General features: G+C 42.5%; 1 protein-coding gene across 2 annotated transcripts in view; it reads left to right on the top strand.

Moving 5' to 3' along the window:
* The window catches only part of phactr3b (phosphatase and actin regulator 3b), a 60,091-nt gene that overhangs the window by 15,342 nt on the left and 18,753 nt on the right, over nt 1-25,996 (top strand). Inside the window, exons 1-8 of one of the 2 annotated variants that reach the window (XM_085272988.1) lie at nt 7,848-8,114; nt 13,011-13,169; nt 13,301-13,375; nt 13,515-13,655; nt 14,592-14,822; nt 14,896-15,103; nt 17,697-17,887; nt 19,540-19,693. In XM_085272988.1, the coding sequence (XP_085129114.1) occupies nt 13,016-13,169; nt 13,301-13,375; nt 13,515-13,655; nt 14,592-14,822; nt 14,896-15,103; nt 17,697-17,887; nt 19,540-19,693 (1,154 nt within the window). In that variant the 5' untranslated portion in view covers nt 7,848-8,114; nt 13,011-13,015. Of the gene's footprint in view, nt 1-7,847; nt 8,115-13,010; nt 13,170-13,300; nt 13,376-13,514; nt 13,656-14,591; nt 14,823-14,895; nt 15,104-17,696; nt 17,888-19,539; nt 19,694-25,996 lie in introns of those variants that run through there. The other variant, XM_085272987.1, reaches the window with a different exon arrangement.

The following is a 25,996-nucleotide window of genomic DNA, read 5'->3' as shown; positions in this document are numbered from 1 at the left end:
CAAAATCTACACTGCATCCCACAGAGATGGGGAATAAAACAGACACACAAGCAGATACTGTACTTTGCTCTCCGCCTTACGTGTAATTAAACCGTGCGCTTAAGCCTAGAGTTAAGAGACTGATCACTCTGACAGACTTGAATGTTTCAGCAGTGTTAAACAAGGACGAGGATCAGGAAGAGGAGGGGGAGGAGGGGGTGCTGCAGCTGCAGAAATCAGTGTGGGTGCTGTTGCTGAACTCCATCTAGAATTAAGTAAAATCAAACTGCTGTTCCAATGTGACGAGAGCTAACCCAAAGAAATTCATGCAGGGAAAAAGTGTGGCTGCTCAGAGTCGTCTCAAAACACAGATGTGTCACGTTATGTGATTACAGTGACAAACCTGTTTGATTTCATGAGCTTGCCAGACTACCGCGAGAGCAATTAGTCGCATCACTGATGGACGCGATACCGGAGGCTGTCTTCACAAGTAAATGAGCAAATTCAGTTTGTGTTTACGTTCACCTAACTGGAAGCAGACATCACATTTATGATCCTTGTAGTAAGAAATGCGAAGGCCTTGTAGGGAGCATGTCAGGTTTGATAGAAGGGTCTTTTGGTTTCATCAATCTTTTCAATGATTGTTGTGCCAGGAGGCACTGAGGACCACAACAAAACTTTCAGCTGTACAACTGAGGAAGCTTCCGACGGTAGTCCGTTAGATGTTCAGGTTTGTTTAGGATCATTGTTCTGATGTAGTGGCCTCTCTTTTCTAACAGTACAATAGTAAAAAACCCTTACTGGAAGGATGTGAGGTTTGATACCTGCGATCGTGGCTCAAGAGTTGGGAGTTCACCTTGTAATCGGAAGGTTGCTGGTTCGAGCCCCGGCTCGGAAAGTCTCGGTCATTGTGTCCTTGGGCAAGACACTTCACCTGCCGCCTACTGGTGTTGGCCAGAAGGGCCGATGGCGTGATATGGCAGCCTCGCTTCTGTCAGTCTGCAGCTGTGGCTACAACTGTAGCTTGCCTCCACCAGTGTGTGAATGGGTGGATGACTGGATGTGTAAAGCGCTTTGGGGTCCCTAAGGGGGGACTAGTAAAAGCGCTATACAAATAAGCTCTTTTGTCTTACCCTTGTATGCAGAAGCTCGGGCTGCTGTGAAAGGCTTCGTAAGATGAACTGATCTCCAAAAGGTGTATAATACAGGCATTTTCATTCTAAACAAGCCAAAAGGACACTAATATTGTCTTTTAAAAACATGCAGGTTTACTGAACTGGCCAAAATAGTGTGTGACCCCGATGGTATAACATGTAAGTAAATCTTGATGCTTCTAATTTTAAAATCTACTTTACACTTATACAGACAGGCTTGTGGATCTAATGTAGTCCTGTTTTAAGTATTTGTGCATGCTTTACAGTTTATTGAATGGGGAAAGGGGGCCCACTGATATTGCTAATTAGAGGCCACGGATATCTGTGCTACACCACTGCTTTTGTGCTCCAGCCTTATTAAACTTTAATCACAGCAGAGGCAGATGAAACATAGTAATAAAAGTGGTCACCTAATGTTAATTGTTTGGTTGCATAACAATATTAAGCAATAATTGAAGACGGCACTGATTAATGGCCTCCTGCCATAGAGCTCTCTAACGGGAAAATGTGTTGATCAGACAAAAAAAAACCCAAGACCAGTTTTGAAGACATCAGCTAGTTCTCTGGGAAGACGATTAAACCAATAAATTAAAATAAAATGTAAAAAATCGATAAAGTACGCTCTTGCTCTGCCCAGGCAGCATCCTGGCCTCCTCCCAACCTTGAAACCTCTCCTTCAGAGGAATCCCAGAGACTGTTTTGTTTGCAGCTCACACACTCTACGCACTCAAGACTGTGTCTTCCCCACTGCTACAGTCCCCCCATCTGTCACTGTGACACTGCACTGGCTCCAAGGCTACGCAGGCTGTGGTTGTACCTGATGAATGATTAAGCAGATTTAAAGGGGGCCAGGGCAGAAGTGGAGTAGCAGCAGCAGAGGCCTTTAGGAGCACTTACCTTTTAAATGTGGCTGCACTGCCACGGTGCAAAGCCTGCTTTGGAGTGAAATGCCACAGAGTCAGTCTCCTACGGCCTGTGGAGCTGCTTCCAGCCTGGCATGGTTTGCCTCGTGAATCGCTGCCTTAATGTAGAGTTTGTAAGCAGTTCATGTATCATTTGTGTCTTTGTGAGCACATATTTGAATGATACGCAGCTTTAAAAAAAAATAATAAAAAAAAGTGTAGTTAAATGTGTAGTTTAAATAGAAATGAGAAATCTGAATACGAATATCAGACTAATTTGATTATTCAACATTACTTTTCGTTAACCCTCATGTGCCTTCTGATTCGGTTACTTTGTGGCTTATCTCTGATGCTCAGAAGCTCTCACTCCAAAGAGAATGTGACCATGCTGCTGCAGAGGCTTGCAATCAATTTTAAAGTGCTTTGGTGCAAATTGCTCCACAAATGGACAGTCCATAACTGCAGGTTTGAGCATTTATACTGCTGATGTACAGCACGTTTCTCCATCTCCCTCATCCCCCCTGTGACTGCACCACAGTTAAATTCACTCTACAGATACACACAAACATAAAAAAGTGCATACATCTACACGTCGCTGCCAGTGATCATTTACAGTCATCAACAGTAAAAATGCAAAAGTGCCCTAATGATGTGACATCTTATGTTATGCAGTTTTACATCATCTGCAGCAGCAGATTGATCGTGCAAAGGAACGTCAACACGTGTTGGTGCTATGTCTTTATCATGATATGACGGCAGTGTCATTGCAGAGCTGAGCATAAATTTAACTGAACAGTAAAATGACACCATTAAATAAATGCAGAATTATTAGAAATATTTGCTCCTCCTGTTTGTGAACAGACAACTGACACAGGCTCACTTTGGCACTGAGGAAAAGTTTAAATATCATAAACGAGTTAAAATTGACACTGAACTTTACAATGGAGCAGTTTGCATACATGCGACTCGTGCTTGTCTCACTCTTATTGCAAATTGTGTTACCTAATTAGCAAATTCATCTTCGTGATATCCCAGTGTGAAACTTCCTTCAAGACCTGTGGTTTGAAATGAATGAACAAAGTAATTATAGCTGTTTTTCCTTTGGGCATCTCCAGTTCAGGGCCCATGGTACAGATATTTTAAGGCGGATATTAACTCTCTTGTCTATTCCTAGATGGGTAGACCCACTGCTGACCTTGTAGTCACACAATTTAAATTGCTTAATTTAGTTTATCTGAAGTGATTCATTAAAAATCATTACAGTTGAAATCAGAAACACAGCAGCCGTGTTTAGCCCCCTTTCCTTTCACCAGAATTAATTCAACTGTGTTGATATTGGATTTAATGTTGCTTTAACTGCCAGTGATAGCTGCTCTGCAGCCGTGTTACTAGCAGTTTGTTGAAACCTCTGGGAGGTGCACAGCGATTACAGCAGAGGTATCGCTCATAACTATGATTTGGGAAAGAGGGCTGGTGTTTATGAATCCTGGAGAAGCAGACATACAAATGACTTTGTTTCCACTGAAGGGCGGTTACGATCAGGCTTTCTATCATCATAAAACAGGAAGTTTATGCATATGCCCATGCAAAGTAGGTTTTAATGTGCTCTATGTTGCCTGTTTGAGCCTCTACTACAAAGTACACACTGCATTTCTTTGCATTCTCTTCTTTGTGTAGGTCTGACTTCCCCTTTTCATTTTTTTTTTTTTCATTTTTTTTTTTTTTTCCCCGCCTGTCCCATTTGGTTCTTTAGCCATCAGAATTGTTGTCTGAAGACCAACAAGGATACCCAATGGATTTACTTTGCCAAATGGATTATCGTGGCATTGCCGTATTGGTCCATTTGGTCGATCTTTGTTTTTATTATTTATTATATTTTATTTTCAGATGTTACAGACGGGACAGACATGAGTGAGAGATAGGAAAGGGAGAAAGAAAGAGGAAGGAAAGGAAAAACAGAAGGGGAGAGGGACAGTGAGAAAGGGGGGGGGAGAAAAAAAATCTCCTGGATCACCTGTTGAGAGAAGAATAGAAAACAAGCAAAAAAAGACAAAAAAAAAAAAAGAAACAAAGCAACATACTAAACACAACACCATCGCATTAATCTAGCTAAGTGTAAACAGCAGTAAATACTAAATATTCAATGTTGTTGTGCAGCACGCAGGACAGATGTGCTTCGAAGTAGCAGCCAAGAAAGGTGTAATTTGGGTCTACGAGCAGTGAACACCCGTGTGCATACCTGTGTGGATCAGCGCGCTTGTATTCCAAAGGTTTCTCCATGTAACGATCTGCTAGGGAGTGTGGGGGGGCCACAGCCCCGTCCTCCAGGGTGTGAAGCAGGTATGGAGGAGATCAAAACTCCAGACATCCAGAGGCCCCCAGAACACAAGAAACCAAGGAAGACCAACAGAGGGGCAGCCGCGCCACTGTTCCAGTAAGAGCTGAGGAGAGTTCCAGATGAGGGTTCACTCAGCAGCCGCGGAGCAGAAGCCAGGGGGAGTTGCAGTGACGCGCCCGTGAGCTCCGCCGGCCGCCAGCTGTGCCTGAGTGACCGAGCCCCAGGCCGAGAGGCCGGGGGCACCCCACCCCCGAAGGGGCCCGAGCGAGCCCCAGGCTCCAGGCCCCGATAAGCGGCCGCCAAGGAGTGAGCCGGTGTGTACCTGGGCGCCCACCCCCAGACACAAAGAACCACCAACGCACCGACACCTCAGGGAGTCCGCCACCGGCAGGGGAAGTGGTGGTAGGTGGAGATAGGCCTGTTTGAGCCTCTACTACAAAGTACACACTGCATTTCTTTGCATTCTCTTCTTTGTGTAGGTCTGACTTCCCCTTTTCAACTAAAGTACTAACACAACCCTGACAGATGTGCAATTCTGAAAATAATAGTACTTTATACAACATATAGAGCCTATTAAATTAAAATGAACTATTGGTAATTCTATCAAAAATATGACTCTGATTATGTCATCACCTCACACGGCTGCATGGGCCCCTGAATATAATAACAAGCTGTAGACTCCAAAAATACAAAGCATTAGTGCGACGTCTTGCAGTATAATCAACAATATATAACTGCACACAAGATGTACAGTAATATATTAAAGTCCTTCTAGAGGAAATTCTGTCACCTGACACCCATCTTGAAAAATACCTACATGCACTTAAGTGGTTATGTTGAAGCATATCTTCATGAAACTGAGATAAAGACAACATATAGAATCATAAGTCAAATCTGCTGACTTTCCCTTAAAACAAGATTATAAGAAATCTTTCTGCACCACAGATTTAAATTCAGTGTTCTCCCAGTGCTGTGTTTCTCTTTATGTCTCTGGCTTTAAAATTGGACAGTTTGTATCTATAAATGTACAAAGGTGCAATTTCCTATTAAAATGTCCCCATGCACGATATCAGAGCCCACACTGACACTCCACAGTGGGAAGCAGCCATCACTGAAACTATTAATGACACGTCGTGACTTTTTCCAGCTGTGACGACAAGCGATTTGTTTAATATGAATGCTAAAAATTGTCTTTATTAATAATAATAATAATAATAATCTTTAGCTGTAACTACTGAAGCAGTGCCTTTAATATTTCTACATGTGCGCTTACATAATGGGGTATAGTCTTGTTTTTTCATCTTCAAGTTAGCCAGCTTGAGGTCATGTGTCAGTTCCTTATTAACTGGTCAAAATGTGCTCGCGCAACCTTTTGGCCATATTAAATGAAGCCTTGTAAATATTGAATGAGACGCTATTCGGTGAGTACCCTACATCCTTGTTTATATTCTTCGCTGACTGCTAGTGTGTCCCTAAGGAGATATCCAGCCACGGACTTTCATCATCTCTGATGTAACTCGGCTCTTCCTGCTGTTAATGTATGAGGGGCCCTCTGAAGGATTGATGAGAAATCACAAAAGACTTTATTTACACATAAGTGATGTTGTTTGATAAATTATTAAATCATCTGTGTTTCAAGCAGACTTTACGGAAGTCGAGGAAACGTATCTTTAAGAATAGATCTAACAAGAAAGGTTGCCTATTTAAAAATATGCACAGGAAAAATTGAAAGTGGTAACCCTGTGTTCTTGCAGTGGCAGCTGTACTGTCTGAACAAGAGGCTTGCAGTTACTAGTGTGGACATATTTATCTCTTTATCACCAGTCATTTTTCCTGTGGTATAAATATCTGTCCTCAAGTAGGTGCCTGATCTTTTTATATTTACTTGCTATTGTCTGTTTGACTAAAGGACAAACTTGTGAACCGGTGATTTTCTTTCCTCTAGCCCAAACACCAGGCTGACTTTCAGGGCTTTGAGTGACGTCACTTAACTTTTTCGACACATGTTCACATTAGGTTGAACTTTGGTGACTTCTTGACTCTTTGTCTAGCATCATTGTGGCCATTTAACAAATTGTGTAATTTATGACCATTAAGCATTAAAGCACCTCTTTAAACTTAACTGAGCACTTAAACATTTGGTGATGGGAATTTTTACTATTTTTATACATCATATAGACTTTGTGGTTAATGAAACTGAGATATTAGCTTTCATGATAATCATAATGGTTAGCTGAAACAAAGCACCAACCTCAAGAGCTGAAAAATCAAACAAATATGAAAGTGATTTTAAAAGATTGCAGTTCCTCAAATGGCCCCTTGAGGCTGCTTCCAATGGTGAGTCAGTCCACGAAAACGCGCCCATTTTAATTCTTTTATCAAGCATTTTTGCAGCATTGTACATTTCCATTGGCTTCTTTTTATTGTGAGAAAGACTCAGAAGTTCATGTTAGTGTCTAAGTTGTGGATGCAGCTTGCTCAGCACTTCAGCTTCTGGTCTACTAAAAAAGACACTAAGCTGCTCTGCTGCTATAGAGTCCAACACCAATAAGTGATGTCATGGTGGCTTTGTCCATCTTTTATATGCAGTCTTTATATGTGGTCTTTATCTACAGGGGTGATCGTGGCTCAAGAGTTGTGAGTTCGCCTTGTAATCGGAAGGTTGCCGGTTTGAGCCCGGCTTGGACAGTCTCGGTTGATGTGTCCTTGGGCAAGACACTTCACCTGTTGCCTACTGGTGGTGGTCAGAGGGCCCGGTGGTGCCAGTGTCCGGCAGCCTCGCCTCTGTCAGTGTACCCCAGGGTGGCTGTGGCTACAATGTAGCTGCCATCACCAGTGTGTGAATGGGTGGATGACTGGATATGTAAAGCGCTTTGGGGTCCTTAGGGACTAGTAAAGCGCTATATAAATACAGGCCATTTACCATTTACAGTCCGTTTTCAATTAATTTTTAAATCCCCAAGAGCAAATTTAAACCCATACAATTTAATCCCATTCATTTAAAGCAAGTGTAATCTAGGTGTTTTTAACATTATATCCTCCTGAGAGCCAGCCTATTCCTTTATGTCCTCTCTAATGGACATTTGTTTTTGGTCTATATCTTTTGACTTATTTGAGCTAGTCCAAATGACCTTAATAGAGAACATCCTGGACTTTCCATTGATATCTCATGTATTTGGGCGGGTTATTAAAGGCTATTTTAGGATACAAAAAAAAAAACATGTACAAAAAGCATTAAAATCCCCTCACATTAATTATTATATATAGTAATGCATATATGACGTATATTATACATTAAACCCTGTTAATGTTAAACCTGTAGTCGCGGCTAAGCAGCTGTTAGCAGCGTGTATGTTTGCTACTGTACTACATGCACAGTACAGTGTGTCAGAGTGTATTGGTGTATTTGCCCTCCTCCTCCCGGCGGAGGGGCGGGGTCCATATGATTGCACATCAACACTCACGGCTAGCTGCAGACGCAACTCGGTCGCTCACACTTTCTCCACTTTCAGCTCACTCCCGGCGTTCCCGTCGCTGTTTAAACAACGTTTCCGCAACTTTTAGGAAGAGGAAATTTGAACATAAAGTATTTTTTAAATTATTATCATTGTGTGGTAATTCAAGAAAGAAAAAGAAGAGGAAGAGAAACCATCAGTCTCTGGTTCAGCCGCTCCGCTCTTTGGGAAGATATGATGTGAGCACCGAAGCTGCAGGAGGACTGGATAACCGCGCATCCTTTAAGTAAGTGCTTCACGCCTCACCGGCACGTATTTATGGCTCGTGGAGATTAATAACCCCTAACATAGTGCTGCTCTTTTACCTTTTTTTGCGCGGGGGTCATACGCTGCTTGCCTACCGTGGATATCATTTTCCTCTGATAATCTTATTGTGACCCGTAGCGTTCAGCAGCTAGCCTGTACCTAATATTGTTGTTCTTTCACTGCTATGACTCTACAGATGAACGACTCTTTGGGGACTTTAGGTGTAACATTACTGGAAACGACCTCTCCCTGCTGACTGACTGTTTTTATGTTATCTGCAGCACTAAACTCATGACAGATCATTTGTAGTGTAAGTGATGAGGCTGTTGTAACATTTCCAGGAGCTCTGTGTTTCCCATCCTCAGCAGCCTCATTATGTGCACAGCTTTTCTCTAGGTTACTGTGCACACACTACAGAATCTGACTTTCACCACTTGTTTTTTTCCCCCTTTGCTCCAAAACCCTCCACCAAACAAGTGTCCTGCATTTGCAGAAAGCCATGCTGACGCCCTTACCACTTCAATAAATATTTTAGCATTAGTTGTACAAATGAAACATGCAGCATCTCCCTGACTTACATTATGCACACTTGCACGCTGAGACGCGATTGGCTGCAGCTCAGCGTCTCTCCGTGTGGCAACAAGCCTTCCCCATCCACCCAGCAACTCCCTATTCCTCATGCTGTGGTGAGTCTCTCTGCCTCTGAGGGCCCTTTTTGCAGCATCCGACGTGGTAACCATGGCAACGGAGCCTGACCCTGGGCATGCTTACTACAGGCTTGACCTGGATTTCTCTCTACATGCCAGGCAGGGGCGCATGACTTGGGCAACTGACCCGCTTCTCACATTGATTGGCTGTCGAGCAGTGAGATCAGAGGCGACGATACGCTGCTTGTTCAACGAATCAATGAACTCACTTGTGATTGGCTTTGTGTCACTGGGTGCCTGAGTAATGTGTTTGTAATGTTAACACATTTGGTAATGCTGTTCTGGGAGACGAGACGGGTGCTTTGCCAGTTTTTCTAGGATGAAGACTGGCTTTTCTTTCTTTTCTTTTTTTTTTTTTTTTTTGAATTAATCTAATGTGCCAGTAGGTTTAATCGTTTTGGATTGTGCACTAATGCTTGGGGAAAAAAAGACATCTGAAGATGATTTCTAATCCGTGTAAGTTAAGATGATCTCTGGCTTCTTGTTGCTTGGTTTTGGAGGATTTGAGCTTAATAATGAATTATTTTTAATTACATATTTAAAAATTTTCTAAAATTAATTTTTGTTTAGCACTTTTGCGTCACATGCCTGGTTTCATATCCACCACCTGGCTGGTTTCTGTGTGGAGTTTGCACGTTCTTCCTGTGTTTGCGTGGGTTCTCTCTGGGTACTCCGGCTTCCTCCCAGAGTACAGAGACATGCAGTTAGTGGGGTTAGGTTAATGGGTGATTCTAAATGCTAAATTCCCCTTGCTGCAAATTTTGAGTGTAAATGCTTGTTTGTCTCTCTGTGTAAACCCTGTGACAGGGGCAGCCTGTCACCCCGGCAACCCTGAATTGGATAAGTGGAAGAGAGAGAAATTAATTTATTACGAAATTCTGTCCTTATTTTTTTTACTTTTAACTATTTACTTCTCTTCATTCCAGGGAAACAAAGCAATCTTTGTCAAAAATGACTGTGTTAAAGGTACTTTTTGTAAAAAACTTCTATAAACTACAGTTAAAACTTTGACCACAAGATGGCAGTGTTTTAAATGAAAATGTTAGTGTAGTTGCCTGCTGCGCCAGAATTAAATGCACAGTACTGTGCAAAAGTCGTGAGCCACCCCTCATTTGATCATATTTTGGTAGGAAATGGGACATAGGTGCATTGATTTATTGAAATATGCAAATACAAAAAATAAGAAAAAAACAGTTTATTCATTTCTAACAAGCTTGAAAGTCAATATTTGGTACGAGCACCTTTATTCTTCAACACAGCTTGAAGTCTCTTGTGCATCTTTCTTATCCTTTCTTCAAGTTGTCTTAAGGAACAGTTCTCCAGGCTTCTTGAAGGACATTAAACGCTCTTCTTTGGACACGATCTCACGCTGCTTCAGTAATGTTGAGCGAACCATGACTGAGCTTCCACCATGTTTTAGAGACAGGAGGCACTCACAGTTGTACCCCTCTCCTCATTTCCATAGTGGTTATTGATTTAACCACAATTTTCAAATTTGGATTCATCACTTCATGAGACCTGTTGTCACTAACTTTCAGGTCTTGTGTAATTTGGCACACCTCGGTTTCATCCCATGAACTTGGTGCCTTTTTTCTACTTGAACGATTCACGATTCACAGTGTTAAGTAGCAAGGACTGGACTGAAAATGAGTGAAGAATCAGCCAATTTCTAAAGAACTTTAGCAACATTGTTCCGTTGGATGTGGAAGATATGTTCCTGATATGCACCTGTTTGGCAGATACACTTTTTCCTGCTTTTTAAATTGAGTTTTTTTTTACTATTTATTCCCTCTTTGTTCCAGGGAAACACAGAATTCCTGATAAGCAAAGTGACCACACAGTGTTTAATATCTAGCTAGCACAAAACTGCAGATAAATATCGGCTACATATAACTGTATTAAAATGTCAGTGTGTTTGCTCACGCTGATGTCACTGGGACCGGCTGCAGATATTCAGTCGATATTTCTGCACATCCTTAGTTTCAAATATCAGCTGATTTTTGACCTTTTTTGTGTTACATTTGCTTGCCTTGCCTCCACACAGACACACACCCGCCCACCTGTGGAATTTCCCTGTATAAATAGCGGCACATTCAATATCTTCCTCTTACTGTGTAATTCGAGTGTATATGTAATTCATTTCTGGAGGGATAAGTGAGCAGATGTTGTGGATTTAGTCGCCTTTGACAGAAAATGGAAGTGTTCATAGATCCGTCGCTGCGCAGCCCACGGCTCAGCTGTAAGATCCCCGAGGTGTCAGCTTGTTGTCGGAGCCAGACTGTGTAGGAGTGCCTATTTCTGTCCTCTCTCTCTCTCTTTGTGTGTCTCTCTGCCACTCGGTGCATCATGACTGAAGTCAGCACGGTCAGCCTCTTTGCTTCTCTGCCTGTCAATGTGAACCCTCGTATGCAGCTTAGCGTGCAGACTTAAGAGCACTCGAAGGAGTCAGAGTACCTGCTAAGAGGGAGAGCCATTGATTGAGTTTGTCTGTGGCAAGAGATCAAAGCTTCAGTGCAAAATTAGTCTATATGCAAAATGTGAATCTGCAGCTGTTTAGATTGTTGCTCTGAAGCAGTGAAATATTTTTAATTTTTGCTTTGCAGATGTAAAGATTTCCTTGCCCTGCTTGCCCTCAGTGAAGACTAGAAGCCACTAATACAAGTGATTAGTCATCACGCAGCGATGATATTATATTGGTCATTTTTAAAAAGTAATATAATATAATAACTCTGATATTCCTCATTAATTGTGAGTGGTGTTAATTTAAAGTGGACATATTTAGGAACCGCAGGAACAGAGAAACCACATCGGCTCATAAGGATTCCTTCCAAACACAAGTTTGTCCAGGATTTACAGTCCTGTGATTTTTCTCCAGGCTTTCTGAAGCTCTTTCAAAGTTTTTCTCTTCATCACTCATTTTCAATCCAGCCCTCATAACTGTCCAATATCAGAGGATTTTCTTTTTGTTTGTTGAGCCACTTAACTCTGGTGGGCAGTTAATACAAATAAATAATAAATAAATGAAAATACTGACAATAAATTAGTTTAAAGGAAAAAAACCCTCTGGTCTTACTTTTCTTGACAGAGTACATAATTGCAAACTTGAGCATCTTCACTGATAACTTTAGCATATTGGATAAAATAAAAATGACAAAGCTGAACTTTGGGGAGATCATCTGCAGCTGAAGGTAATGTTATTGCAATACTCAGCTTATTGCGATTTTTAACATTTTGCAATAACATCGTATCGTGAGTGAAATTCTGTGATAATATCGTATACCACTGGTAGACATACATCTTTATAGTGTGTTATGAAGGTTTCTTGTTTTTAACAGTGTCAGCTTGAGCTCTGGGAAATCTTGGTCAGCATCTAAACTATTTTAAACTATTTTCTGGTCTTTTATTGAGGGGAAAAAGGAAATAATATGCAGTGTTTCCTTGCAGTCTTGCATTAATGGAGTAATTATTCAACCACTGACAGAACATGAATTGTAAAAACTTGAATCACCTCTTTTCAAAAGCAGGCCTTCCAACACGCGCTCATCAGTATCCAAAAATAAAAACAAACGCCGGACTAAAAGAGACAACAAAAATAAACAGTGGGGGCTCGGAGGCGGGCAGGAGGTTCTAAAGGGCTGTCAGTAGCTGCATGCAGGATTTGTACGACTCTGTCACTAATGCACGATGTTTCGCACGCTGATGTTTACTTCACTGAGAGAAGAGTGCAGGCTGAAATGGTGTAAAATCAGTGTGGAGTCAGGCTGCAGATGTCTGCTCTGATGACCTAAGGAGAGGCATTCGAGCTGAAGCTGATTTTATTTATTCCCTGCGTGTGTTTCAAGACGTCGTTTAAAAGCCTTCCATTGTGTGCGTGTTTTGGGGCCGGCGAGGTCTGGCTGCCGTCGAACCATGTGAGTCACACGGCAACAATGCGATTCTCTGTCCTCTCCCCTCAGCACCGCTTCTCCTCAGAAATGAGGCTGGAATCAATAAGGTGTTTGCAGCCAGTGACCCACATTTACTGCTCTCAGATGATGAGAGGTTATCGGTAAACGAGGGATTCAAGAAATTCCTCCAGTCCTCACCGTGCTCGTGACGGATGTCGTGAACGCCTGGGTGGATTTTGTTTTCTCAGCCCGTGTTAAAGGCAGCTGTGTTCTGTATTGCAGATGTGATGGACCAGCAGAGGGCTCTGCATTCAGGTTGCCTGGTCTCAGGGGTCCGTACGCCTCCCGTTCGCCGCAACAGCAAGCTGGCCAGTCTGGGACGCATCTTCAAGCCCTGGAAGTGGAGGAAAAAGAAAAACGAGAAGCTGAAGCCCACAGGAGGTGAGTGTGACGCCGTGCACTTCCACGGGTGGCGTTAAACGCTGAAAGCCATAACATGCAAATAGTCCCACGCGCTCTCATTTCCTTATGCAGTCTGAGGACCGGTTTGATTAATGTTTGTGTTCGTATAGCGGTGGAGAAGAAGGCAGCTGTACGGCAGAAGAGAGATGACCTCGTCAGGAGGAACCCCGGGGAGACCGAGACAGGTGCAGAACCACAGATGAACACACGTTAGCGCACTAGCACACATATGACTCCAGGCTTTGCACGGTTCACTTGCTCAGCCGCATGAGGCCTAAACTGCCACGCAGACTCATTCCTGTCGCCTCTGTGTGCTATGTGCAGAGTCAGATCTTGCTTGTGGAGGTAACAGTGAGGACCTGGACACCCCCCCTCACTCTGACGGTGAGGACAGAGACGAGGAGCCGGTGGCACCGCTGGCCAACACTAATGAAGACCTGGGCAGTGATTTAGAAAGCTCAACAGGTACAGCGATGTAGGCTCAGGCTTTGTGTTCACCTTGTTGCTAGCACTATTTTCTTTTTATACATATCCTGTAACTGCCTCACAAAAATGCTGCTTTATTGCATCAGTTGTGCAAAACTGCTAAACATATTTGTCACATCTCTAAGAAACTTTAGGAAAACTGTTTTTAGCATATTTTAGCTCATTGTTTTGATTTTATAGCTCATCTGTTTTTTACTGGATAGTCTCACATATGTAAATTCATCACAGCAAACAACAGACCCACACCACGCTGGGGGACACAGGGAAGCATTTATCGTGTAAAGATGGGAATTTCCCAAAACAGTTGGTTTATAACAAATATAAAAAATACTGGAGAGTAAATAAAGGTCACGACTTGACCAAAAGTATGGCTCTTAGCGCTTAGCTAATACTGGCCCCGCCAGTATCTCAGCCAGCTATATTTGCCATTATTTTGGTATATATATTAAAATTAAATAGAAATTCAAAAGAAAGGAAGAGATGAAAAACATTTCAAATATGTTATAAAAGTTTCTGCAACTTCCTTGTTGACATGTGTTCACAAAACAAAGAAAACAACCACCTGATGCGAGTCAGAGTATAAACAAATAATCCATGACTTGTTGTAACAGTGCAACAATTATTTTAAGGGCTCATAAATAACAACACACAACAAATGTCAGAAATCTGTTTGTTTTTCACGTGTCTGAAAGAAAATGTAAAAACATCCGCCAATGTTTAAATTGCCAAATATGGATACAGACTCTTCCTTACTTTAGTTTCTATTTTCATCACCTGATTTAAAATAAGTGATATTGATTATAAAATGGGTTTTCCGAGTGCAGTTGCGCTATGTCTCTGATTGTCCACTAGGTGGAGCCAAAGGCTTCAGAAACTCACTAAACCTTTCGGCTTACCTTCGCTGTGTGCTTTCAGTACAAGATGTGACTGAAGTGGCAAAGACAGCAGGTGATCAGAGTCAGAGTGAAGATGGAGAAGATGAAAGCACCTCAATCAGTGACCCCAGCGAAGAGCAGATGCAGGGCAAAGCCGAGGGTATCGAGGGGAAGCAGGAGGCGGCGGCGACCAAGCCTCAGAGACGAGCCAGCACCCCTCCTCCACCCAGCCTGCCTGTCAAACTGCTCACCAGGCTGGGCAGCTTAGAAGGTGCGTCCAGCAGGACTCACACTGATGTAAAACCAGCGTTCGGTATCTGACTCGATGTGTTTCGCTTCTCCAGGTGCTCCTCCAGTGCCGGTGAAGAAGTCCCCTGCCACCTTACCCAGGAACTTCACTCTGCCCAAAGACCCTCATGGCTCTCTGTTGAGAGGCAGGATCTCCACACCCACCGGGTCCCCTCACCTCGGGGCGCTGCACCCACAGCTGCCCCCCAGCTGCATCATTGAGGAGCTGCACCGCGCCCTGGCTACCAAACACAGACAGGACAGGTCAGGCTTAATGTGCAGCATTTCCACCACGTCTCTGTTTGTGTAGTTGCCAAAGAACACAAACAGCATTTTGGTCAGTGAATGGATTTGCATTAGTCCTGTTAGACAGAAACTCCCACGACAAAAATGTAACCAATGTGGAGCCAAAAAAAAGACCACAGGCGTCGTGTAAAAAGAGGAAGTATTTCTAAATATATTTCATGTATGGATTTTAAAGACCTGTTTTAAATGATGACCCCTTCAGAACAGAATCCAACTTATAATCAGCTTAATCTCACCAGCAACATATTGGGACAGTTTCTTTTTAACAAGGAGCAGCCACGTCTGACCCCCTCTGACCTTCAGGGGCAGCTGTGCTGTGTGAGGATATGCTTCACGCTCGTCCTTCAGGACATAGTGGAAGGGTTGGAGTCATATGTGAGCGTTACTCACAGACTGGAGCTGCAGGCCAGCAGGCTGTTGATTAGATTTAAAGAAGCAGCCTTCTGTTTGAGTTTGCCTCCCGTTAATGCTGACCCAGACAGTGTGTGCACGTGGACAAAGATGCTAATCTTCAAGTGCTAAAAATGAATGAAATGAGGATAAAATATGAACTTTTTTTGTATTCTAGTGCAGAAACCAACAAAATGTGAACAAGTGTTTAAAAAAAATGAATGAATGGACTAGAGATGGCACGATACCACTTTTTTATGTCCGATACCGATACCGATATCATAAATTTGGATATCTGCCGATACCGATATGAATCCGATATAGTGTTTTTTTAATCAACAAAACTGTTTTTTAAATATCTTGCTGCATTTTGTATAAGTTCATACTCAAGTTTAAAACAACAACTACACTAAAGCTATTCTGTTATACCTATATGCAAAAAAAAAATATTTCATAGTCCAGCAATACTGATCAATCTAATAAACTCAAACCTACACCATCCTCCCTATTCTGGTATTTTAAAGAGTGCTTAGCGTAAATATTAAGCAACCTAACTAACAGGGTTCCAACTCCCAGCAACAACAAAAATAAATAAATAAAAAATAGGGAACCACCCCTCACGCTCCACCTCATGATGCTTAATCGACGTAATCAACCTTAATTTGATGCAGTGTGAAAAAAAATGCACAGAAATCAATTATTTTTCAAGAAATATTAAATAGATTCAACATCTTTCTTCAACAAAATTGCAGACTGCACAGATGGTACCTTCCCAAAGGAAAAAGTACTATAGCTTACTAGGGTATATATATTAGACTTAATAGTCACTATATACAGTAATTGACTTCTATTCATTTTGCATCAAATTAAAACTTTGGCTGTCAGATAATTATTTATTAAAAGCTCGACATTTTAAATGAGAATAAGAAAGAAAAGTATGTCTTTGTGCCCCCTTTTCCCTGTTAATGCCCTATCGGCCCCCCTGGCTAAACTTTGCTAGATCCGCCCCTGCACAGTTACAGCCGTCAGCTAGTAGAAAAAGATCCTGGAGTAGAAAGTAATATTAAATAAATTCTAACAACAGCTTATCGAGCTTAAATGTGCTGCTGTTGTTCAGCCGCTGGTTTCCTCTTTCTGGTGCAAAGTGGGCCAAAAGCAAACTAGAGACACGGACTCGCGACAGAAAAGCCGATCAGCTGATCGTTAAGCAGTTTCATGATCGAAGTAGCAGCAGGAGAGGCAGTCGTTTGTTAAGCTTAACGCAGGAATGCTTTACAAACATTCAGAGATGGACTTACACACTTGCTTTACTTCTCTCGGGGATAACTTTGTCAGACATGAAATGCCGGGTTGCTAGCGAAGCTCCACATGCTATCCAGACCACCGACAGGTCCCGTATGCCACAGCCGCTCTATCACGTGATGCATACTGCTCCGACGTGCTAACGTTCCGAGGTGAGTTACGGCGTGTTGCAAGTTTTGTGAGGTGCTTTCATGATATTTAATGGATCGGATTACATTTTTTATTTTTCTCCGATATCCGATCCAGTAATTTAGGTCAGTATCGGACCGATACCGATACGTAATATCGGATCGGTCCATCTCTAGAATGGACGATTGATTGTGTTTAGTTTTCTCTAGATTTGCTTTGATGTTGGAGCTTGAACAAGGACGTGCAAGTAAATGCTTCACAGACCTATAGTATTATTGGTATTTTGAGTGTTGTTGTTGTTCTTTTTTTTAGATCTGTAAACCTGTTAGTGAAGCAGAAAACAACAGAGAGGGATTCCCGGTGTATTCAAAGCTTTTCATCTCTTATTTTGCCTTTGGAACCCAAACTGAAGCTTTATGCAGTTTAACGACTGTTTAGTGCTCTGTTTTATAGTTTACAGTCAGCTCATGAAGATAAATCAGTCTGTTGTTCCAGTGTCTTGGTCACAGGATTGTTACATTGTGATGCTTTAGTTGTGCGATTTCTGCCTGGGCTGCAGACACAACCTGAACTCTTTAATCACTTCAGTGACTGCTGCTCGACCACGTTCGGTGGTAAACTAACATTTCAGCTGCTCTCTGAAAGATGAGCCGTGCAGCATCTCAGTCGCTCAAACACAACAATCCACCACAGCTGTAACTGACAGACATTTCGTGACATGTGACCTCAGTTTTCAGATGAAGGAGGCGCGCTCGTCTCCGAAACGCCGTCCGGAGGGCCGCCTGTCTCGCACGTCCAGCACAGAGAAGGACCCGGCCGGAGAGTCCGAGAGCAAGAAGGAGTCTGACGAGAACAAGGAGAACTGGCGTCTGGATGAATACTTGAGCGACCAGGACAGCTGGAACGAGTCTGTGATCTCCGGTATGTGTGCCGACAGCCGACTTGTGGTATGATGTTTGCTTTACTGTTATCGCCCACGTTCTGTACAGAGCCCAAATCTGGGCACCCTGTCAGTGGATAATGAAGCTGCATAATCTGTGGTGATGTTTGTTTATACTCGCAGCCTGACGGGGAGATTTACATGGATGATGAATGGCATACTTGCTGGTGTTAAGTTTCAGAGCCTGTCAACATCTGCTCTGGTGGCCTAATTCTTAGCTGTTCATTTGGGTCAGTGGTGCTCGGACTCCTGCCGTTAGCATGTCTGCGACTCTGGGGGAAAAAATGTTAAAAGGGTGAACTGTGGAGCTCACTGGAGACTTAAATAGCACTGCCACAAAGGTTTACTCTTACCCAGAAAGGGTTAGTCGCAGAGATCGTGATGCTAATGTGTGGTGAAGGAGATGCTAACAGGATGAAAGCAGGAAAAAAAACAATGAATCAAAGGGAGTCACAGCTCAGATTTAAGAATGGTAGCAGTGCATCTTTGCACAAATCAGATATTTTTGGATACTATGAATGCCTTTAATGGCCTCTTTTGTCAAGCAGAAACATGTGGTGTTAAAACTTAGAGCCCAAAAACGGCAGTTCTTTCAGTGGACGAGCGAGGCTCGGTAATAATTTGAATATTTTTGATGCCTAAAGTTGGGTTTAGTTGACACTCCTCCGCATCAAAAGGAGCCAGTTGAGGCCCAGGATGCCTTCTGGGCATCTTGGCTGGCTTGGGAACATCTTGGTGTCCCCTCAGAAGTGTTGGAGGAGGTGGTCAGGGGAGAGGGGAGGTCCGCTGCCCTTGCGACCTGGAATGGCAGAAAATATGCGGATGCTGGGATGGGCATTTGCTTTTACCAATGATTCCAGACACAAACTCTGCCTCATGAATGTTTGTGTCAGGAAGGGCATCCACCACAAAATCTGTGCCAAATCAAACATGTGGATCCATCTGCTGTGGTGACCTCAGCCAAGTTCTAACATTAGTCTAAGTAATTGGCAGGTATCCGTGTTTGTGCACAGCAGGCATGTCACAGTTGATACTTTCATCTTTTATATGCACTCTGTGTTCTTTTAAATTGAACATAAACTCAAAATATTTAAAACATGAAAGGTTTGATGGAGACGAGCACTCAGTCAAGGTGTGACATCTGATCTGCTCAGTCCGATCAGTTTTCCTGGTAAAGACAAAAATACCAGCTAATTTCCCAGGAAACAACTACAGCACTGGGCATCTGTGAAGGGAGGGAAATACTTCAACATGCTTCAGTCTGCAAGAGATGTGCAAGCCTGGGTGAAGATTTTCTGTATTTTTTTAATCAAGCCAACTCAGCAAACATGAAATCAAAGCTTCACACTGGCTTAAAAAAACCCGTTAATACCCCGGAGCAGACCCGAACTTAATCCCGAGTTTGTGGAAGGTGTTTTATGTAAGAGAACGAGGGTTCAGACCTGTCCACTCAGACTCGGGCTCTAATCAAATGTGTAGCTGTTGCGAGGAATGTGTGAAAGTTCACAGGCTAATTCTTAGATGATTAGAATCAGTTTAGCAGGTTAAGCTGGAAAACTATGTGCAGCAGCTAGAAAGCCACTGTACAGCCACTGTACAGCCACTGACGTTAACTTGTGTTCGACGACGACAGGGACCCTCCCACGCAGAATGAAGAAGGAGCTGCTGGCTGTGAAGCTTCGGAACAGGCCCAGCAAGCAGGAGCTGGAGGACCGCAACATCTTCCCCGTCCGCAGCGATCAGGAGCGGCAAGAAATCCGCCAACAGATAGAGATGAAGCTGGCCAAGTGAGTCGCTGTGTGTGGAGCCAGACCAGCATCCCACCCCTGTCTGACCCCCACCCCCTCATCGTGCTCTGTCTCATGTATGTCCGTTTCATCTCTCATCATCGCTGTTGACTGCACTTTGCCTGCTTGTCTATTTCCCATATGTAAATAATAATTATAATGATTATAATAATATGAATGATAGATGTCCTTGAATGCAACACAGAGGCTTTTAATGCACATTCAGTTTGTGCCCTCAAACTGAGATGTGTAAATCTCTGCACAGTGTAAACCGGTAACAAGTACAGCAGAACATTGTTTTTACACACAACACTTTAATCACATCCGATGCGGTAAATGAGACAGAAACCATTTACAGACAAGCAGATGCACTTCCTATGACTGTGCACAGAAAGTTCACCAAGAGGGCAGATGGCCGTCAATGAAAGGAGGGAATGGAGCTAAAATATTTATTTATACCTGCTCCAAAACAAAAAGCAAACATCAACTTGGTTTTTGCAAATATTTCATTGAATGCAATATTTCCATTTATCAGAGTTGAAGTAAACAACATTAATGTTACATTGCTGTTATCACATAATTACTAGAATCCTGCTAATATATGCTCGATTGTTTGAAACAGAAACGTGTATAAAAGAAGCATCAGGCTGAGGTGGCTGTTGTCAGGCAGATCCTGCTAGAAGTTCTCTGCTCACAAATACTGTAACTACCTGTGTCAAAACTGAGCCTTTTCTATATGGAGCTTAATGAAAAGTTCCAGACATCCCAGGAATGTTAATTTTGTGGGTTACAGTTCAGCTCCTTGTGAAACTTTCCAGGAAAGGTCGTTTTCCCTCTTATTTCTGAAATACACCGGGTATCTCTGACGTAGCTTCACTCTGTCCTTTACACGTTTTCCCATCACAGCCAGAGAATTTTAAAAGCAGGACATATAATCCAGAAGGAGACTTTTATTCTGAAAATCATCCCATGTGTGTTTATCAGAGCATGTCAGTGAAACGTTCACTGAGATTCGCTGCTGCCGGTGAGAACAGTTGGTGACAGTGAGCCTAGATTGTGTTTAAAAGATGGATTTAGCCACTGTGATGTCACCCTTTATATATTTATTTATTCATTCATTCAAATTTCATTCAAATGTAGCCCTTTGGCTGCTGCCATGTTGTTTTTTTCTGGCCCAGAAATAACCGTATTTGTGCAAGAGGTTGGAGTGCTGAGTTATCAGCTTGATTAGCATTTTTCAACCCCAGTATTTGCTGCTGGAACCAGGCAGTGACCGAACACACTACAAGTCAACCTAACGCTTTTATTTTCAGGTGTCTACAGCAGGGGTCTAATCTAATCTAGTACTAAACTTTCACGTCATGTTTTAGTGATTACCAGTTTTCTTGAATATTTTTTTTTATTATGCAAAATATAAAACATCTCTCCCCTTTAAACACTCCTAAGAAGCCATCATCGTCATACAAGCGCCATCACTCTTAATAAACCTAAAAATTAAAAATAGGCCATGATACTTGATTGAACATGACGTCGAATGTGTTTGTTGCCACTTGTCTCCTAAAACAATGAATCTGAGCTAAATGGCAGTGGGATCTAGAATTTTAGGAGTCCTTTCCCAAAATTCCTGCACCTCCCTACATGTGCCTTCTCCTCATTTTATACATCTGTGATGATCTTGGATCACTTTGACATAGATCACGTCAAGTGTACCAGCCATCCACATCATACAGATACAGTCGCCTAAAGAAATGGTGTAATGCCTCCATAACCATGCTCACAACAGCTACGTTCACACTGCAGGTCTTAATGCTCAATCCCGATTTTTTTTTGATCAAATACGATTTTTTTTTTTTTGTCTGCTCGTTCACTCTACAAATAAAATGTGACAGCAAACGCGCTCTAGTGTGAACCCTCAAAGTGGCCAGCATGCGCAAAAGAAGACGCCACACACAACGCGCTCTGTTTAGACCCAGAGCAAACAGTATTGTTTGACTGATGGGCCTTAATATAAAGACTTGTTTCGGACTTTACGTTTCCCAATTTTGCTTTAAGTTATAAAGTTATTTTGTTCTTTACATATGGCCTAATAATGATCCTTATTGCTGTTTTAGAGGAGCGGTGCTTCAAAGGATAGTTGCAGATTTCTGTCAGAATCTGCAGATTATACAGTACAAATAAAATGTTCACATTCCTCCAACGTTGTCTTCCCAACAGTTTCACTGGATGGCCAACAAGTGTTCACGATGTCTTCTCCGGCGCTGATAATTGGTGTCTGTCTTGTGTCAGTGACGTAAAAGACGGAGACAGCAGTCGCTTTCTAAAACATCAGATATGTATCGGATTCAGTACCACATACGAAAGTGACCCAGATCGGATTTGAAAATATGGGATTTGTGCTGTTCACACTGTCATAGCATGATCAGATATGGGTCGCATAGAGTCAAAAAAGTTGGATTTGATGCGCTTTCGCCTGCAGTGTGAACGTAGCCTAAGTTGCTCTGTTGCGTGTAGTTCCATGTAAATAGTGCAGTCGAGTCCTACCTTTATAAAGCTCATTCATTTTTGTTGTAATGCACACCTGTGTGAATTTTACGCAGTGGAAATGTATTATGTATTATGCAGGTTTGAAAAAAGAAGGAGACACCTTTCAATGAGTGTATATGTGAGCAGGCAGAATGAATGCTAGGTTATTTGAGAGTTTCTGTGCTAACGTGGGTTTTGGTTCTTATAGCGCTTTTCTAATGAGTATTGAGCACCAAGTGATTTTTGCTACAAGCCTCATTCACCCAGTTATAGACCCGCATTCATACAAGCAGTTTTTTCCTATACCTAAGCAAACACTAACTGGTGGATGCATCGGGGTTCAGTAGAAATCGATCGACCAACCTTCTCCTTGATAGGACTTCCTCCTGACCCAGAGCCACCCCAGCTGTTTTCCACATCAGCTGTGTGTAGATTGTAAACATAGCGATTGTTGTTGCTCACCTTTGCTTGGATGTGCTTTTCTGGAATGTGGAACAGGATTTTCTGAAAGGCAGAGCAGAAAGGCCACGCAGATCATAATAGTATTTGTCATCTTATGTAAAAGGCAATAGGCTGTTACTACGGTGACTTTAATAGGATTATAGTGACTATAAAATTAGATTTTCTTTTGTGTGTGTGAATAACACAGCGACAGGGTGTTCTGGTATGCTTCTGCAGCGTCAGAATTGAGAAGGAAAGTTCATATTTCTCCGAGTCCCCAAAATAAATGAGTTCTTTGGAACACTTTCATACCACGGTGAGATCAAGTGTGGGCGTTGGACAGTAACACAGGCTCTCTCCACAGTGAGCGACACCGACTTTGAGGACTCACACAGAGTCGATGCTGATTTTAGAGCTGTTTGCACTTTTCTCTCAGAGGACTATTAACACATTGAGTTGTTTTTCATACCTTTGTTGATACGGGCAGCTGTGATAATAGCCTGTTAGCAAAGTGTTCACACCTCACTTGTGCTTCCGAGGCTGCTAAGTGCTGTAATTCGACGTTGACCCGCTTTCAGCGAGCTGAAATAGAAGCTATTGTTCTCAGAGAGTGACAAACAAGTGCAAGTTTCTAATTAGCTTCTCCAAATGCATCGCTACGGCTCTCAGCTCTGAAGACTGAATTACAGTAAACGTGTTTTCTCAGCTGAACAGCTTCAAATCATGTTGCAGTGCAGAATGCTGTGACATTTTCTTCAGTGATAGCTTATTATATGTGCATATGAAAGCCTCTAAATAATGCAATAGTTAATAAAGCACCTGCGTTATACTGTAATGCTGTTTGCTTTTGTTGAACAGGCTCCTTTAAGAGCAGTCTACTGCTGTAATCAGTCAGTTTGTAGTAACCGTGGGTCGGACCACTGCGTGTGATGTGCAATATGCATTGTGATGATGATGATGATGATGATGATGAAGATGATGATGCAGAGGATCCTGCCGCTTTACAGGTCCTCTCAGCTCTATGGAGAGTTTTAGCTTCTTTGAGCTTTTTGTTTTGATTTTATTCATATTTCTCAGCAGAACAAAGAAACTGCTGAAAGGAGGCTTTAATTGTACTTCAGATAAATGCCTCTGCTGTTCTGTGTTTGCTTTGTTTCATAACGAAGTTGTTGTATGTTCCTCTATGAGATGATCGGGAATCTTTGTGGTTGCAGTTTCGCTTGATTTGTAATGCTACAATCCAACAAATTTCTCTTAAAAGCACTTGTTTACTTTACTGAATGTAACACTGTGCTGTTATAGACTGACTATAAGGGCTGCTCAGTTCCCATGCCACATTCTTGGCTTTCTATGAGAAAGACTAAGACTAAATCACTGGAGGTTCATCTGTGGAGGATATGAGAGACACTGTGGTGATTCTCACTGTGGAGTCTGCCCGTGAACCAAACCACAGACAATAAATGGGAAGTTAAGCGGCGGATACCAATGTGACTCTAGTGTGTCTAAAGTGTTGTTGGAACTATTTTTTACCAGAGTCAGGTGGTTTCCGTCATTGGGTCTTTCATGTTCACACAGACGTTTTTTTTTAATCTTAGGTTAGATAAGATCACCATTGATTAAAATGTTGAATAAGCAATAAAATGTTGTTTGTCATACATGAGGGGCATTTCAAGTCTTATACAATAAAGATGCTTTCTAAATATGAATACTTCATACTTTAAACCAGTGTTTCCCAACTGGTGTGCCGCGGCCCACAGGTGTGCCGTGAGAAATGATCAGTTATCTGGTTCCACCTGATTAGTACTCGAGCGATCGGCTTGAGTAACGCGCAGAACAATTACATACCTGCTCTAATTGATTGGGTTGCAAACTGCCAGTTTAACAGAAGTCCTGGAGAAAATTCGGACCCAGATGAAGGCCCTAGCATGAGTAGTGGTCAGAAGAAAGCAAAAGAGGTATAACTGGGGACAAACGAGCCTGGTGTGCGGGAACATGCCGTGTGACTTTTCTAATGTGAAATATGTGCAGTGGCTCTAAAAGGTTGGGAAACACGGGTGTAAAGTATGATCTGGATGTGTTGCATTATATCCTATTGTATAATAATATGTGTTTAGGGGCTTAAAGGTGGTCTGTTGGATTGACGTCTGGTGACTGTGGAGGGTATTTGAGTACAGAGAACTCGCTGTCGTGTCAGGAGATGGCTGCACTGTGGTGCTAAAGGGATGGATGGCAACAATACTGTGTGAGCGTAATGTGGAGAAGATTTCCTCTACGCCATTACGCCATCACCAACCATGAACCATTGATACAGGAAAGGTTGGATCCATCCTGCCATGTTGTTTGTGCCAAGTTCTGACCCTGCCGTCTGAATGTTTCTCTAGAAATGGTCATTAGACTAACAGTCAAGAGGCTTTGGCAACTGAAACGTCACATGGAGTCAGTGAACTCCCTTGATGTCCTGGATGTAATTTCCTTCCGTATCCAAACACATCACAGGTCAGAGCAGTTAATGAGAGAGATGAAGAGTCTGAGCTGAGAGAGAGGTGCTTTCCATTCCCGTCTCCCCACACTGAGACGGGAAACAAGGCGCTGAGTGTTTGATGAAGCCTAATTAATTTACAGCTAAGCCTTTTGCTCCCCGCTTTGTAACTTTGTAACTGTGAGAGATGAGTAAAGCAGGGAGACATTCAGACAGGCTACATAATGCTTCTCATGAGCTCCTTTGAACCAGGCATCATGCTTTTTAATGTGCCTTTTTCTGCGCTTTCACCTGAGGCATTTCACAGCTGCGTGCTAGTCTGGATAGGCACCGTTCCTATGCCTGCATGCAGTATACGCGAAATTATCACAAATCCAAACTAGTTCCAAGCACGCCTCCTTCCATGTGCACAGACACATTTCAGCAAGTAACTGCAAAATAGAAAAAAAAAAAGGCTTCGTGGGTTTTTTCCCTAAACTTACTTATCTTTATTCTGCAGGGGGCAGTGCAGTGAGACCCAGCTTGACCCCAAGCAACACTTATATAAAGTCAACTCCTGATCACTCTTTCATAATGAAAACAGAAAGCGATCAATTGTGTGTCATAAGTGCACAGTGTAACAGTGGGGCTCTGGGTATGAACAGTGTGTGCACTGTGTTAGGTAAGGACAGAGGTCAGCTGCTCTGTTGTGAGCCAAGGTTCCTGCTGATAAAACCCAGTTCACTGTGTGCTACATTACTGCAGCGATTAGTTTTGTGACTGCAGCTCTATACAGTATATAAGCCTCCACATACACCAAAGGTACTAATTATGTTTCTGAAACAAGCAGCAACCTGTGGCCAAGTTCAGTTCATCCAAAA

This window comes from Mchenga conophoros, linkage group LG5, assembly GCF_057382185.1.
Source record: "Mchenga conophoros isolate Kocher_MC1m ecotype Shallow Benthic linkage group LG5, M_conophoros_male_GT1.1, whole genome shotgun sequence".
NCBI lineage: Eukaryota > Metazoa > Chordata > Actinopteri > Cichliformes > Cichlidae > Mchenga > Mchenga conophoros.
The sequence above is the reverse complement of the archived record's forward strand: the minus strand, read 5'-3'. Positions and strand labels throughout refer to the sequence as shown.